We start from the raw sequence: 17651 nt of genomic DNA on the forward strand, positions 1-17651 counted from the left end.
GCCTTCTAACTAGAGACCCATTGCCATCCTATCTCCTCTATCCAAAATCTTAGAAAAATGTATTCACAATCAGCTTTTTACTCACATTATTAATGAAAATCTTCTGACCCCCACTCAACATGGTATTAGGCTACACCACAGCACCTCCACTGCCCTCCTTTCACTCACACTGTTGCTGAAGCCAGGGACAAAAACCTCCTCATGTCTTGCCTCTTTCTCGACCTCTCTAAAGCTTTTGATACGGTCTTCAATTCCAAGCTACTTACTAAGCTTACTGACCTTAATCTCACCCTCTCTACTATTCACTGGTTCTCAAGCTATCTATCAAATAGGCTCCAGTCTGTCAGATGGCAATCTGCTTACTCCCCTTTCCTACCTATCAATCCACAGGTGCCACATTTAAACATCCCTTTTTCTTTGTTAGTGTTCAAGACAGTAGGAATAAATTTTGTATTCTCATGTTGTAACAATTTCTTTAAACTATATTTTTATATACAAAATTAGGTTCACTACCGACTGCTTTGTACAATTCACTACTACCTTGAAGAATTTTCCAATTCTTCTGAGTAATGTTTTTAGTAAGTTTACTATCTACCGTCATATCAATATTATAAAAAAATGTCCTATTTTCATCATCAATACTTCTTGAGTTAATGTTTGAATTATTACTAATAAAACCAAATGTAAGTATACTACTCACAAATTTATTTAAAATTATATTCCATTCTAAATGAGCATCCAAGAAATTGACAGATAGACTAACACCTTTAGTGAATTCAAAAAAATTAGACTTGTTATTAAGAGCTTCGATAAAATGTGTGACAATGTCATTATTCCCTTCTGCAATAAAAAAAACAAGTCATCCACAAATCTTTTGAAATACTGAACATGAAATTCTACACTTGTACCTTAATCCCGAAAATCTAAGAGCTTGATGCTAGATGAAAAGAATCCTTGGGAATTAATACTGATATCATGTTACTTTCATCACACCTACTCATTGTAGGAGTTGTTGAAGCTCACTCCAGCTCTCTAATTGCTTGGCTTGACTGTCAATCACTAGCCACCTGGAAATGAAATGTTAATGTTTCCTGATGTCTTTAAAAAGATCCAGGAGAGCCTAAAATAATAACAATTCATAGAAGCCACCTCACAGCCCTGAAAAAGGGACAAAAGGGAAGGCTTAAATAAACAGAAATCACTTCATGAACTTTGTAAAGATGTATGTCCACATTTTGATATGTCATCCTATAAACCAGTTACCATTATTTAATGCCTTCATAACAATCTCTTGCCAGAGATTAAATTCCATTATAAAAATGTCTCTAATTCATCAAATACTGCTTCTAACTCAGTATAGCTTGCATATAACTTGACTTCTCTTATATGAATAAAATGTTCAGATAGATGTTACAAGAAATATCACGGCTACAGGGTCAATCTATTTTCTGGATCAGAAAATTGTAGTTCAGATAAACTCAGTATTTTTATTTCTGTCATGAACTGCTCCAAGCACACAGAACAATACTTAACAGTGACCAATGTGACTGGATAGTACAGCTCCCCATTTTTTTAATTCCCCTTTTTAAAATGGAAAGTAGTAAATCTAAATTGTAAATGTACTTTTATGTTAGAAATTTAAAATGTCTGTCCATTTCCTTTTGAATGTCTTATATACCTCATTTATTATACCATGTATTGCAAATGCATAATTAATTTTCAATTTCTTCAGTACTTCAAAATTTCTTTACTACATTCCAGGACTGCATTTAATCTGCAGGTGTTTAATGCTTTACATTTCTTTTAACAGATATCAACCATTCTGTATTAGTGATTTGACAATCTCTGAGGGATAACCTTTATACCAGCAATCTCTGAGAGATAACTTTTATACCAGTAACTGCTTTTATTAACTGCCAAAATTTTAAAATCATTCTTTTCTATGGCCTTAAGCATCCATTTACATTGGGTATAAGCCTTCTTTTTCTTTTTAATCAAACTGCTTATTTATTTTATTTCCATTTAGAACTTCATCCTACTATGTTTGTTTTAGTTTTCAACAGCTCATTGCAGTTCTGGATTATCTTATTTTGATAGCATAACACTGCTCATCAAGTTAAGTGCTTCCTTTACTTTTAAATGAGCTCTCCTCCTCCTTTAAATAAGTATTTTCTGCAAATCAAGAAATAATTAATCTTTGCATAGCTTCTCTACACGTTTTCTTACATATATCAGCATATCAATACAATATACTTTTTATGTTTTTACCTTTATGTTACTGTTGTATCTGCTGACAGGATAATTGTCTTCTTATTTTCTTCAAAGTTGTCTATTCTGTGTTTATAATTCTGGTTAAATTGTCTTTGAGATATATATATATATATATATATATATATATATATATATACATATATATATATATATATATATATATATATATATATATATATATATATATATTCCATGACAGCAGCTGAAGTATTAGGGGCTATAACCAAACTAACAACTAAAAAGACATAAAAAAACAAGAGAATAAAATTTATTTAGTGCTTTCATTCATAATTCACAGAACTTCGTCAGAAGAATTTATGTGACTTTTGAACAATAGCACTAAATATTTTTTTTTCTAGTGTGTTTTGGTACCTTTTTACAGATACATATATATATATATATATATATATATATATATATATATATATATATATATATATACAGAGAGAGAGAGAGTCATATATATATATATATATATATATATATATACATATATACATATACATATATTATATATATATATATATATATATATATATATATATATATATATATATGTGTGTGTGTGTGTGTGTGTGCGTCTATGGGTGTACCTAAAATGATCTAAACAGCATAAGGTTTGACAGTCAAAATATCTAAGCATAAATACACACACACACACACACACACACACGTACACATTTGTGTGTGTGTGTGTGTGTGTGTGTGTGTGTGTGTGTGTGTGTGTGTGTGTCTGTGTGCGTGTGTGAATTGACTTTAAGTTCTAAAACTAGTGTTTGATTATTGCTTTCTACACTAGTAATTGTTGACATTTGGTAAGTATCTACAGCCCATTGTCTTACCAAAATATATCTTGATTTCCCTAAACTAAATGTAAATCTTATGTTTTCAGTGTCATGTTCCCATTCAGGATTATTAAATTTTACTCTTTGACATTTTGTAGAAGTTCAATTCTATTTTTACTAGTAATCATATCTGCCAAGTTTTTTATCTTTCTTTTTTCCTTAAATAGCCTGAATAATTTGTAAACATGTTTTGCTTATACATTCAGGTCTCCAAACACTATACATTTCCATTCCATATTTTCTGGGATATTTTCTCCAATTACTTTGTCTAAGTTATCCCTCAATAATCTGATTTTCTGCTTGTCTTTAAATTTTGGAGGAATATGCAGGTTTAACAATGAGTACCATTCCTTATTTACTTTTAAAATATCAAATGTCAGAATATACATGCTAGTTTCTCTGTCAGACTGTTGTCTGTTAAATATCCAAAATAGTTACTTTTTTTGTATTCTGATAATAGGACTCATACTTCTAAAGTCTTAAGAGTTCTCTTACTAATAAATGTGGTTATTGTAAGCTTAAAATCTTTACACTTTCTATATGATATACACTTCCTGTTATCTAATTTATTGTATAAACTTGCCAAATTCTGATTTGGTATTTTAGGTTTCTATTATATTTGTTTTTCTTATATCTAAAGTAATCCCTCATGTGTTGACATTGCTCAACAAATTTTCATGTCATCAAATCTTAGATATTTCTTCTTATTTCTTGTTTCAAAACTTTGCAATGCCACTTATTTAACAAGGTTCTTTTATCTGGTCTACCTAGATAGACAATGTCATTGTTCTTTAGATCTGTAAAGCCATGGAGCATATTATTATGTATCTCATAAACAAGGACATAGGCAATCTCCAAATATTTGACCCTACCCAGTTTGGATTTCTCAAGGGCAGATCTTGCCTGTTGAACCTGGATGACTTCTTTGAGACTGTTACCAAGGCCCTGGATGAGGGAAAGTCAGTACATACAGCTTACTTTGACTTGTCCAAGGCCTTTGACACAACCCCCCACTCGGGCATCATCAAAAAGCTAAAGCAACTTGATGTAAATCCATATCTCATCAGGTGGGTGGCTAATTGGCTCATGGACAGGACGCTCAAAGTCAAAATAGGCACCTCCACCTCCGATAGCAAACCTGTCACTAGTGTAGTTCTTAGGGATCTGTCCTGGGACCCCTACTCTTTGGCATCTATTTCTCAGAGGTCCAGGCAAAGACAAAGGGATTGTGGCTGACCAAGTTTGTGGATAACTGTAAGTTGGGTGCTGTCACTGACTCCACAAATGATGTTGACATAGTGCAAGAGGGTCTGACAGACCAACTAACTAATGACTGGTGCCAAAGTCATGGTCTCAAGTTAAATGCGAAAAAATGTATCATCACACCATTCAGCAAAAACACAACCCCTAATGATTACCACATCAATGGCAACTCCCTAAGCACACAACCTGTGGTGAGAGAAATGGGCACTCAGGTTGATCACAACCTCACATTTGACCATCATGTAGCGGCAGTGGTCATAAAAGCCTTTTACTTGGTTTGTCTCATAAGTAAAGGGATTGCATCCAGAAAAAAGGAGGTTATTACCTCTCTATACTCCTCCCTCATTAGACCAATAATTGAGTATAACACACCATTTTGATGTACCGCTCCAAACAACTGCACCAACTGGAAAGACCACTGAAATATCTTACAAAGAGAATCCATGGCCGCCAACACTTGTCTTATGCAGACAGGCTCAAATTACTATCACTCTAATCAGTATCATACAGATTGCTCATAGGTGATCTGTGTCTCGCCTACAAGGCAATCTCAGACCCTGCTCTACTAGAGATGCTCCATATCCATAAGTCTAACTACTCATGCACTACCCACTCAAAAGGCCTGAATCTAATATGTGACATCAACAAAACCTGCTGGAGAGATAGGTTTGTCTCCCAGAGGCTGGCCCATCTCTGGAATAGACTTCCCATACACATTAAACAGAGCACCACACTGACCCTCTTCAAGCGCAATCTTGATGAGTGGATGGGAAACCACAAATTTGTCCTAGGGGTTCCACCTGTGTCCCTCATTGACAGGGGTGACAAGTGCTGACTGAGGTTTCTTTTTGGGGATAAACTCTTGGCTACGTTTGGAAGGGTCCCAGGGACATTAGCCTAGTAACCTTCTATGATCCTATGAAGACTGAGGATAGTTTGTCTTTCTTCTCTTCAATTTTTACCCTCTTAACATTCAGTTGTTTTACTTCTTTTATTATCACGGCCTTTTTCAGTACCATTGACTACTCTCCTATTACTTCCCTCCTTCATTTAATTTAGGCATTTCTCTAATATTTCACCTTTCATATTATCTTAATACATACTAGTCTGTATGTACCCTGTCTTTTGCTTTAACTTCTTCTTCTCTTTCAGCTGCTCCCGTTAGGGGTCGCCACAGTGGATCATCTGTTTCCATTTTTTCCTCTCCTCTGCATATTGCTCTGTCACACCAACCACCTGCATGTCCTCTCTCACCACATCCATAAACCTTAACTTAGGCCTTCCTCTTTTCCTCTTATTTGGCAGCTCCATCCTTAGCATCCTTTTCCCAATATACCCAGCATCCCTCCTCAGCACATATCCAAACCAACGCAATCTCGCCTCTCTGGCTTTGTCTCCAAAGTGTCCAACATGAGCTGACCGTCTAATATACTGATTCGTAATCCTGTCCATCATTGTCACAACCAATGCAAATCTTAACATCTTTAACTCTGCCACTTCCAGCTCTGACTCCTGCCTTTTTATCAATACCACAGTCTCCAACCCATACAACATAGCTGGTCTCACTACCCTCTTGCAGACCTTCCCTTTTACTCTTACTGGTACCCTTCTGTCACAAATCACTCCTGATACTCTTCTCTACCCATTCCACCCTGCCTGTACTCTCTTCTTCAACTCCCTTCCACACTCACCATTACTCTGAACTGTTGATCCCAAGTACTTAACTCATCCACCTTTGCCATCTCTACTCCCTGCATCCTCACCATTCCTCTATCCTCCCTCTCATTCACACACACATATTTTGTCTTAGTCCTGCTGACCTTCATTCCTCTCCTCTCTAGAGCATATCTCCATCTCTCCAGGGTCTCCTTATCCTGTTCCCTACTCTCACTTCTTCTTCTTTCGGCTTTGTCCCTGATAGAGGTTGCCACAGTGGATCATCTGTCTGCTCATGATTGGCAGTGGAGTTTTACAGTGTTGAGTTGCCAGCCCGGCGTACAACTTTCCACAGAAGGCACACATGCACAAACTCACACCTAGGGCCAATTTAGAGTGTCCAATCCACCTACTGCATGTCTTTGGGATGTAGGAAGATACCGGAGCACCTGGAGGAAACCCACGCGACCACCCTACTCTCACTTCAGATCACAATGTCATCCACAAACATCAAAGTTCACGGGGACTCCTGTCTGATCTTGTCTGTCAACCTGTCCATCACCATTGCAAATAAGAAATGGCTCAGAGCTGATCCTTGACGTAATCCCACCTCTGCCTTAAATGCATCTGTCGCTCCTACTGCAGACCTCACCACTGTCACACTATTATCACATATCCTGTAACACTCTTACATACTTCTCTGCCACTCCTGACTTCCTCATACAATACCACAACTCCTCTCTAGGCACCCTATCATATGTTTTCTTCAAGTCCACAAAGATCTTTTGCTTTAACGTATTCCGTTTTTTGTCTTATTTTCCATCTTTTTGTCATCTCTTCTGACTTTCCTTCCCAGTTTCAGCCAACATCTATCCACATTCATGCTGGTTTTTTCTCTCTTTACTTTTGGTCTTCTTATTCTTGTTTCTCTTTTCTGCCTGCTACTTTCCAGTTAATTTCCCCCGCCTTTCCTGTCTCCCATATTATAGTTCTCAGTTGACTGGGTCTGTTTCTTTTACAGTCTTTACTTATTTTTTTCCAACTTCAATACTCTTACCTACCCACGTCAGTATTTCCATTTCTTCCATACCCATTAGTATTTATGTACTCAGTTTCTCTGCTGTTTATGAATAGTTGTTACAATACAGGTCCATATGTTTTAACAGGATTTTCAAATGTAGTAAGATGTCTTTGAAAAATGTTTGTTTTCCTTTCTTTTCCAACTCTCCCTCAAGACTTTTTCATCTTTATATTTCATAAACCTTCCCTTTTTCCCTGTTTTATAGCACATTTCACTATACCATTTTGTTAAATCTATGTATTCATAATTTGGAGATGATGTTTGAACACATATGTTATTTATAGCTGTTTGCATTAAACTGTAGTTCCAACTACTATCACCTTGCTTTATCCTATCCTTTAGTCTAAGGCGATCTTCTAATACTTCTAATGATTTTAATATATTCTTGTTCAAATTGCGTGACTCTAATACTTTATTCTCTTATTCTAGCCAAACAGTTTAGGCATTGTCTTCTGCTTTAAATTGTTTCTTTCCATCCAGTTTCATCATCTGACTTTTCATCTAACTATTTTATTTTTTAGCAATGTGGACAGCAGCAATAAGTTTTTAACAAACTATGTCTTATTAATCAGTTACCACCATAAGCACACTTCATAACTAAGTAAGTCACATAAACAGAATAGAGTTTAGGTATCTGTCATGAAAACAAGTATTTGTATTTAGTGGATCCTGCCCAGTAAAAACCCTGAAAATAGAGCCTTGAAACATGCATCATATAGCCAGACATGATGTGACATTTCTAATAGCTTGATAGGCTCATAGATTAGTACTAAACTAACTTCCCTTGCAGGCCATTTTAAGCCTAGCCCTTTACCCCATGTGAGAGTAAAACCCTGCACCTTGTGTTTGTAAGGTAAACACCTTAACCATTACGCCAACCTTCCATCTTGGCAATTTTATACTTTTGTTATAAAACAGCATTTGGTCAGTCTGCTACCAATAGCATGTATCATATTTATACTGTGACTTCTAAAACAAAAAAAATGTCTTAACAATCTGAGCCAAAGATGACAGCAAAAAGACTTTGGTATCAGCGAGCAGCCTATACCAATCACTGCTTATTCTTACCTTTTTCATAGCTTGATGGAAACGACGCCTGCACAACTCTGTCATTCAGTGGCTGAGCGTGCCTGTAGTCATTTCTTAGGGTTTTATTCTCATCGTCCAGCAGGGTGCTTTCCATTAGTTTTATCTTGAAAATATAAATACATGGATAAAGCTACAGCAGAAAGCTGAGTACACCCCTTAGTATTTCATAGCTCATTTGGGCTGCTGTTGTGTAACAAACATATTTCCTACAGAGAACAGCTAACAATTAGCAATATAACCTCAAGAAACTTCCTAATAAATGTGCCCCCCCCTAATAAATGCCCATGATACATAGGGACACAATGGGGTTGGATTGCATGGCTACTCTTATAAATGCCCTGGTGGTCATTAGCCTAGTATATATGAACTATGAACCTGTGAACAGTACACCCATTCAGTTACAGAGTTGAAACCATGGCAGGGCTTCATAGACAAATGCTATTTGCTTGTGAAATGGGTGTTTTTTTTCAAGGGATCACTGTCTGGCAAGCCTGATGGGTAATCAGACATGTATTCAATAGTGCCTGCAATTGGGCTGAAGGTCCATATAAACACACTGCTGTCTTTTTTTGATTAAACATTGCATAATTATCATTCGTGTAATTTAATGCATTCTTTTCAGCTCCTCTGGGGCCTGGATTATGGTTGAAAAGGATCTCTGCCTCAGCTCCTCTACCTACTTATCAAATTAAAATAAAAAATTAAAATTAAAAAAATAAAAATAAATAAAGAGAAGTGAAGTGCTAACAAGGGAAGCAGCACCAGGCTGCCCAATGGTTGAAGCATGACGGATACACTGTGCATGACAAGGAAGTCAGGCCAGCATGGCAAAGTCACTGCATACATATACATGCAATATAGCACAGTGCAGCACTGCAACCTTAGACAGAATTGTGGGTCTGCGCATCAAAGTGCTAAACATGGTCATTATACAAATGGAGAGGAAAGGAGGGACATAAAAAAAAGTAAGAAAGAGGAGAACAACAAACATAGGGAAATACTAAAGGGTGTGTATAGCTGCTCCAGTGTTGTACACAGATAAAGCTCTGACTTTCACTCATGTGACCTTTGTTTGATTAATGTCTCAGGCAACTGATAGCGTGATAAAGATGGATGGGCGCACCTACCAGGAGGGAGGGCAGTACGTGGGAATATCCAGACGATGATCCATGGTGGAGGCTAGGGACATCACCAGAGGGGGCATGGTCAGAATGGGGTATTACGACTTGGCTGAGCTGCCATGAAGGTGAGGCAATATGCCACAGATCCCATATTGCATGCCCCCTGGGACTGTGCTATGTTGTCGTAAGGGAAGGGGAGTTAAACAGGATAGGCCAAAGTAAGACCCCCTGGATGGAGGCTCAGTTGTATTGAGACCCTGTTGCCTGCAACTGTTGACCACCCCCAGCAATTACTGGAATAATTCCAGGGGGGCATGGAGTAGCTGGTTGACCGAGTGCTGACATGGCATGATAGTTGGTCCAGTAGTAATGAAGGAAGGGGAGGAAGAAAAAACAAAAAAAAAAAAAAGTGAGCATACGTTATGAAAGCTGGAGGGAATGTATGATAATATTCATGGGACAAGAACCCTTTTTTCACATGAATAAAAGAAAAGGCAGTGAGAAAGGTAGTAAGGGAATGTTATGGATGAGACAGGGGGAGAACAGCAGGTATTGGGGCAGACAGGCAAACAAACAACACAGACTTAAGTAGACAAGTGGTAGACAAATAAAAGGGTGGGAGAGCAGTGGGACACAGAAATAAAGAGGATGGATGAATGGTGATTGGGGAAGGCTGAACAATGAAAATGGAATGGTTAATGACAGATAGGGGAGGGAAAACACCAGGGTGGTGATATGCTAGGGCCCTGGCACAGTTCTCTGTCAAGCTGGCCTATAAGGTAACAAACCCAATTATGGGTGGCCAATGTTATGGAGCAGTTACTCCAGCAGTAGCTAAATGGACAGTGCTTGTTAGTCACATAACTCCATGCACCATGCCAGAAGGACCTCCACATTCCTGAGGCAGCCATCCTGTTGTCACTGTAGCTACACCTCAGCTTCACAACTGACTCCCCAACTCCCCAACTTTCTAGCCCAAAGGTTCCTGGAGTTCATAAATTCAAATGCCATGGAACAACTAGTCACCGTTCCCACAAGAGGAGAAAATATACTAGATCTCATCATCACAAACATGGGGACAAAATGCTCCACACCGGAAGTATATCCCTCATTGGTGAGATCAGATCACAAACTTATCTCACTGGAAATCCACATCCCGCCCCCACCCCAAACAAAAAAGACCACAGTGAAGAACTCTAAAGCAAACTTCACACTACTCAAGACTGGTATGGTATCCTTCAAGGCCCCTGAGCCAGTGGAAACCACAATCCAAGCTGCGGAAGCCCTTACAAATGCCTTCTACGAACACCTCCAGGACTGCATGGATCAGGCAATCCCTAATAAAACCAAGACTCTTTCCACCAAGGGCAAACGTCCAGTCTGGTGGACCCCAGCCATAAACAAACTTTACAATAAGAGGAGAAAGCTGTTACATGATAGAGCAAAATCCATAAGAGAAGACACCCTTGATCATTATTAGTAAAAAAATACAAGCACTCATAAAATCATCCAAGGCCAACTTTGAGAGAAAAATTGCAATAGATTCAAAAGACAATCATAAGGCCTTCTTCAGCTATGTTAGAAACCTGGGTGGAAACTCCCAGATATGCGCAGAATTAGTCCAAAATGATACAAAAATCACTGAACCCACAGACATTGCCAACATACTGGCAGACAGGTTCAGTGCAAACTTTACCCCCCCTCTCCCCCCCAAAAGGAGAGATAACTATCCCAGCGGAGTGTAGCCTCCCAGACATCTCAAATGCGCAGGTGAAAGCTGCTCTCTCTAAAGCTAAAAACACAGCATCAATGGGACCGGATGGTGTCCCCAGCTGTGTGCTACACAAACTCAACGAGGAACTAAACCCGCATATAAGGCAGCTGTTTAATCTTAGCCTTACCACAGGATACGTGTCCAAGGAGTGGCGTACGGCAACTGTGGTCCCACTCCACAAAGGCGGTGCCTCTACGGACCCTGGTAATTACCGCCCCATAAGCTTAACAAGCCTGGTCTGCAAGGCTATGGAGAGGATCATAATGGAACTCATAAACAAAGACATAGGGGACTTGCAGACATTGGACCCGACCCAGTTTGGCTTTGTCAAGGGCAGATCATGCCTTTTGAACTTGGTCGACTTCTTCGAAACAGTCACCAAGGCCATTGATGAGGGAAAGGCAGTCCATACAGCCTACCTTGACCTTGCAAAAGCTTTCGACACGATACCCCACTCGGGTATTATAGAGAAAGTTACCAGCTTAAATGTAAACCCATATGTCACAAGATGGGTTGCAAACTGGCTAAAGAACAGAACCCACAGGGTTAGAGTTGCTGGCGCCATGTCAGACTCCAAGCCGGTCACAAGTGGTGTCCCACAGGGCTCAGTCCTTGGCCCCCTGTTGTTCGGCATCTACTTCTCAGAAGTACAGGCAAACATAGGACGACTATGGCTGACAAAGTTTGCAGATGACTGCAAACTGGGCGCCATAGTGGAAAGTACATCGGACACAGATATCCTTCAGAGGGGTCTCACGGAAACTGATAACTGGTGCCAGAGCCATGGCCTGAAGTTAAATGCCAAAAAATGTATAGTCATACCCTTCGGGAAAAACAAGGTAACCCCAAGCTACCATATAGGTGGCAATCCATTAAGCACAGAAGAGGTTATCAGAGACCTGGGGACCCAGGTTGACAGTGGCCTTTCTTTTGACACTCACATTGCTAAAGTGGTTAGAAAGACCTTCTACATTGCCCACCTGATCATGATGGGATTCACATCCAGATCAAGTGAGGTCATTGTTCACCTGTACTCTTCACTTATCAGACCAATGATCGAGTACAATGCCCCATTCGGGATGTATCTCACCTGACACCTGCAGCAATTGGAGAGACCCCAAAAGTTCCTCACCAAAAGGATAAAGGGACTCCAAAATCTGTCATATGCTGCCAGACTGAAGAAACTCCAGCTCTATTCAGTCGCATACCGCCTGCTCAGAGGTGACCTGTGCCTGACATACAAGGCCATGTCCAACCCAGAATTAATGGACATGCTCCACCTAAAAAAATCCAAATCTACCAGATCCACTAGAGCAAGTGACTTAAACCTTAGCACGGATATAAATAGGACATGCTGGAGGGATAGATTTGTCACCCAGAGACTCCTATGCTGTGGAATAAAATCCCGGTCCATGTGAGGCAGAGCACCTCGCTGGCTCTGTTCAAGAGAAATCTTGACCGGTGGATGGGAGATCGTAGGTTTACCCCGGGAATCATCTCTGTGTCACTGCTGGACAGAGGCACAACAAACTAATGGGCACAGTATTTTTTTAACATAAGGGGTGGCGTAAGCCACAAAACTTTGGGCTAGGCTTATAAATGCCTTAAGGCAGATAGCCTAGTATAAACCTATGAACCTATGAACCTATGACACCAGAAGACTAGGACAGACCTTTCTAGACTCCATGAGAAGTGGCTATGAGGGCACCAGTGATCCCTTCAGGTCTCCTCCCACAAAGTATCTGTCATCCCCTTACTGACAGGCAGTCCTGACAGACACTGGTGACTCAGCACCAGAGGCTTTGATGTCACAGTCCATGGTGAGCGTAGCCTCTCCTTCTCATCTTTTACCACTGACCTGCAATACACACATGCAGCAACACACCTGAATTTGTACAGTAAACTGGAACAGACATCATAAACGTTACATTGTCAAGACAGTGGCTTCCACATTCTGTGACCTTGAATCATGTTCATTTCATGTTTTTTTGCTGCTAGAAAACAAACTCTTAAGTGTACATGTAAGAGAGTTAAGATATCTGAACAGAATAGTACTGAAATAAATAAATGCCCTCTGAACTGTCTCCAGAGTCTATGCCTTCTGTGTCAGTAGGAGGGTCAGGATCTGGGGTGGTCAAACACAGACTGTCCCAAGTCAGACTCCTCTTTGTCACCCGTGGTCATACAGTATGGCATAATCATTCATGGGCATTGTCCAGATCATGGTCAATGACACTCCTTTGGTTCAGCACCTGGGATAGATCGAGTTGCATTGTGCCAATTCCCACAGTTCTATCCATTCCTGTTTCCTGTAAATAGATAGACCCCCACCCCTGATCAAGGTCAAGGACCACATCATGGGCAGTATTACTCATCAGGACCAGTGCATGGTATATTGCATCGATACAAACACTCATGGTACTATAGTTCTACCCCATCCCTGTGGCAAACTGCATAAAACGCTGACACCACAAGCCAGCAGAGTGGACACTACCAATGGTCTTGTCATGGAAGCTTAACCCCAACATTAGAGGATATAATTCCTGACTCCTCACAACTTTTGCAGACTCTTGTCACTGTGTCACCACCCCCCTACCATCAGTACAAGTGTTGATGACTCTGCCCTACCTACCCCATAAACTGTGTGGATATGGCTGTGTCTTGTGCATGGTGTGGTCAGTCCATAACCTGGATGTGACAACACATGCATTGTTTTATTCTGTGTATGGCCCTTTGTTTTGGAGCAGATGTCACTTATTTGCCAGTGCTGCAATATATTGCACAAACCTAAGTCTCAGCTCTGGTGCTGCTGCTGCTGTGTATTCATCCCCGACTCACCACCCTCCCTTCTTTTGTTGGTATAATTGGTACAAAAGCTCCTGTCAAGATATTAACCTGTAGCTGCAACTATTTGCTTAATACCATATTGTGCAGCATTGCACACAAAACAAAAATCATGTCACATATTTCTGGACTGCATTGGTGGTGCTGCAGTAGCGTTGTCGCCTCACAGTAAGACTCTGTCCTGTTCGATTCTCAGCTAGAGTGTCTTCTGTGTGGAGCCATGAGTGAATGGGCGTACCTTCATTGAAGGTTGTGCATCAGGGCTGGCAACTCAGCATGTAAAAATCTATCTGCCAATCATTAGCAGACCGGAGTTCTTCTGTGGCGACCCCTAACCGGGAAAAGCCGAAAGACACAACAACATTATAGTGCCTCTCCTTACATACTTGGAATAGAAGTGTTCCTTGACTAGGCCAAATACACTAGATTTATTTATTTATTTATTTATTTATTTGCATTTGCTGTTGCTGGTTCCTGAGCACAGGGCACAGGGTTTGATTCCTTCAACTTTCATTTGCCTACTGTGTGACTCTGAACAAGACACCTAGCTAGGGAGGGCACCTGAAAAGGGACAATTTGTCCAATAAGATTATCAATTCAACAAATGTGCAAAAAATGGTCTCACTGGGTGGATATCCACTTTTCATCAGAGTTCCAGACAGAAAAGCTCCACATTACATTGCAGCTGTATTAACAACGTGCAGCAACACTAGATAAAAAATAGTATCAATCCAAGCAGTATTATGATATTAAAGAATTAAAGCATTACATGAGTGTTTTGTATTAACATTCTGAGCAGTATTATGATAGTAAAGAATTAAAGCATTACATCATTATTTTGTATTGACATTATAGGTTCATAGGTTCATAGGTTAGTACTAAGCTAACTGCCCTTGCGAGCCATTATAAGCCTAGCCAATTATCCCTTGTGAGACTCAAACTCTGTACCTTGTGTTTGTAAGGCAAACACCTTAACCATTAGGCCACCCTCCCATCCCCCATTAGTAACAGCATACAATGTTTACCACAGACGTGTAAGGTTCGGAAGGTTACCTTTGACGGTACAGACGTGTAAGGTTCAGAAGGTTACCTTTGACGGTAAGTAGGATAAACTTAGACTTAAATTGCCACTTCATTACTTTGTATTATCAATAAAGAACAACATACAATATGTACAACAGGCTAGTATGGTTTGGCAGTTTAAAAATGACATTTGGCAGGTAGGAGAGTAAAGGTATTGGGGAAAGGAGTGGGGCACACATGACAAGGCAGTTGGAATCATATAGTTGAAGTAGAATATTATCAAGAGCTCAGGTGATGCACTGGCACATTCAAGAGGACGTGAGGTACACCTAGATTATATAGAAAAATGAGTAAATTAGCTACACCTCTCAGCTCTAAAGGAGTGCATTTCCAAAGTTCAGCTACATAAAATGACTAGAGGGAGTCCCCAAACTGATTATTTGATTCAGATGTGATTATTAAATATTGTATGTTTTGCCATGTACAAAATTAGCATCTGATGAAGCAGATTTTCCTGTGAAAGCGCTTATGTTTTAACATTAAAGCTTCGATTGAAACTGGAAACATTGGTCGTACCCGAGTTCTTCTGTGTCTTTATCAATATGTTATATGTGTACTGGTTTCTGCTTGCATGGTGCCTGTATGTATATGGACCTGCCTGTGTGTGCATCAACCATCTGGATGACCCTGTAGGAATCCTGTTGCAAGAAGCTTTGGTACAGGTAGGACATGTACCAGATGTGAGAGTCATGGGATCTACCTGGCAGCACACAGACTCATTATAAATAATTCACTGTGTAATTAAGGGATCAGAAGCCCTTTCTGCTAATGTAACACAGTCCCTTTAGATAAGCTGGGGTCTTGATGGCAAGGTATATGCAATCAATGGCTCCAAGGACTTCAGGTAAAAGGACAAAATTGTAAAATGCCTACATGGTGGTCATGGTGGTTTTCTTCTCTGCCATCCTGGGTGCTAGGTATGTTTCTCCAGGTGCTATAGCACCATGCTGCGGAACTAGTTCTGAATTCAAGAGGCACCTGTGATACTCAAATGTATCTCCCACAGACTAGTGAAAAGTCTCTGCAACTAAGATTGTTAAAGCTACCCACACCTTGGTATTTCCAGAAATGGGCAACCACCTCATTCCCCCTTGATTCCATTTGTAGGTGACACAGTTCGACATGGTTAGGCACATATCCATGTCCAGCAGGGAATGATCCCCATCCTGCTGGTAACTTAGCTGGTGGTACATCAGGTACTGCCTGTACCTACAGTGTTTATTTTTATTTTTTTGTTTGTTTATTTATGTATGTATGTATGTATGTATGTATGTATGTATGTATGTATTTATTTATCTGTTTTTGTTTACTGGGAAGGTCTGACTGGGTTACACTGCCCATTTTCAAAGGAGATCCAGGGGGGAAATCTCCAAGAAATAATAGATGCACAACATAACAAAATAGAACAAGTTAGATGAATTCTTTTGAAAGGATTATTCATTAAAATGGAAATAAACAGGAAGTATCATACAAAAATATTAATTGTAGTAAGTTCTAAGAAGTATAAATAGAGAAATATTGCTAATCAGTACAGAGTAACAAAAATACGGGAGTTAAAGTAATGTAATATGTATCCACATTCATGCTGATCCATGAGCTAGTAGGAGAACAATACATACATTTCTCATGGAAGGAGTGCAACAAACTCACATCAGTAAGACTTAAAAAAGCCAACTGGCAAGAATGGTTTAGTAGGCAAGAAATGGAAATGCTGAGTACCTGAGTATTTTTATCCAGCAGATTTAGAACAGTTACGAATGCTAGTGTGATTAATCAGGGAGGTAGTTTGTTTATCTAATGGTGAATGGAATGCTATTCCATAGTTTAGAAATGCTTACAGAGTATATATAAGGATTCCCCATTTAAGTTGTTGGATTTTTGGGATTCTGTCAGGTGCTCATCCTTTGTTCAATAGTTAATAATGAGTTTGTACCATTTTAACATATTAGCGATGGCTGGGGTGTTTAAGGGAAGGTTTAACATTTATATTTTTACTGTTATTTATTTACATTTTGGTAATGGGGCAAAGCACTGATCATAACAATCAAATTGCAGACTCTTCCTGGATTATAACAAAAATGTAACAATTACAACCAATAGGGGAACACAAAGGTAATGTGTTATACAAGCAGAATCAGAGGACTAACAAGAAAAGAGCGAGAAGCAGGTTAACTCTTGGAAATTGATGAGAGTAACACAAGATGTTCAGAGGACAAAGTTAGATAAAGAAAGGTAAATACATAGAGTCAAAGGTGACAGTGAGACTAAGAAAGGTAGAAGCTGTAAGATGTTTACAGGAAGCAGAAAGATGTAATGCGCCATTATGAGCTGCATATATGATATTTGTTCTGACAGTTCTAGCCAGTTCAGGTTCTGGACAGCAATGCAGTGATGAGCATGGAATGGGAAAATACATGCAAATTTATTTATTTCATTACAATACTGTTCGTTTGCTCACTGATGAAGTGAAAAATTTACATGCATACCCTAGACTTGGAACTAAGATGCTGTAGTAAATCTCTTACTATGGTCAGTTATGACATGACCTAGCTTTGTAAAGTAGCCCTAATGTGCAGTGTTTTTTTTTTTTTTTTTGAGAATAGCTATGATGTGCAGTCATACCT

At 39.5% G+C, this 17651-nt stretch overlaps 1 protein-coding gene across 1 annotated transcript in view; it reads right to left on the bottom strand.

Annotated features, from left to right (window-relative positions):
- Nucleotides 1-17651, bottom strand: part of LOC122794968 (serum amyloid P-component-like) — a 349508-nt gene that overhangs the window by 182483 nt on the left and 149374 nt on the right. The window contains exon 5 of the mRNA XM_044063560.1: nt 8185-8308. Within this exon, the coding sequence (XP_043919495.1) occupies nt 8185-8308 (124 nt within the window). The remainder of the gene's footprint in view (nt 1-8184; nt 8309-17651) is intronic.

This window comes from Protopterus annectens, chromosome 2.part1 (assembly GCF_019279795.1).
Source record: "Protopterus annectens isolate FY-2018-M chromosome 2.part1, PAN1.0, whole genome shotgun sequence".
NCBI lineage: Eukaryota > Metazoa > Chordata > Ceratodontiformes > Protopteridae > Protopterus > Protopterus annectens.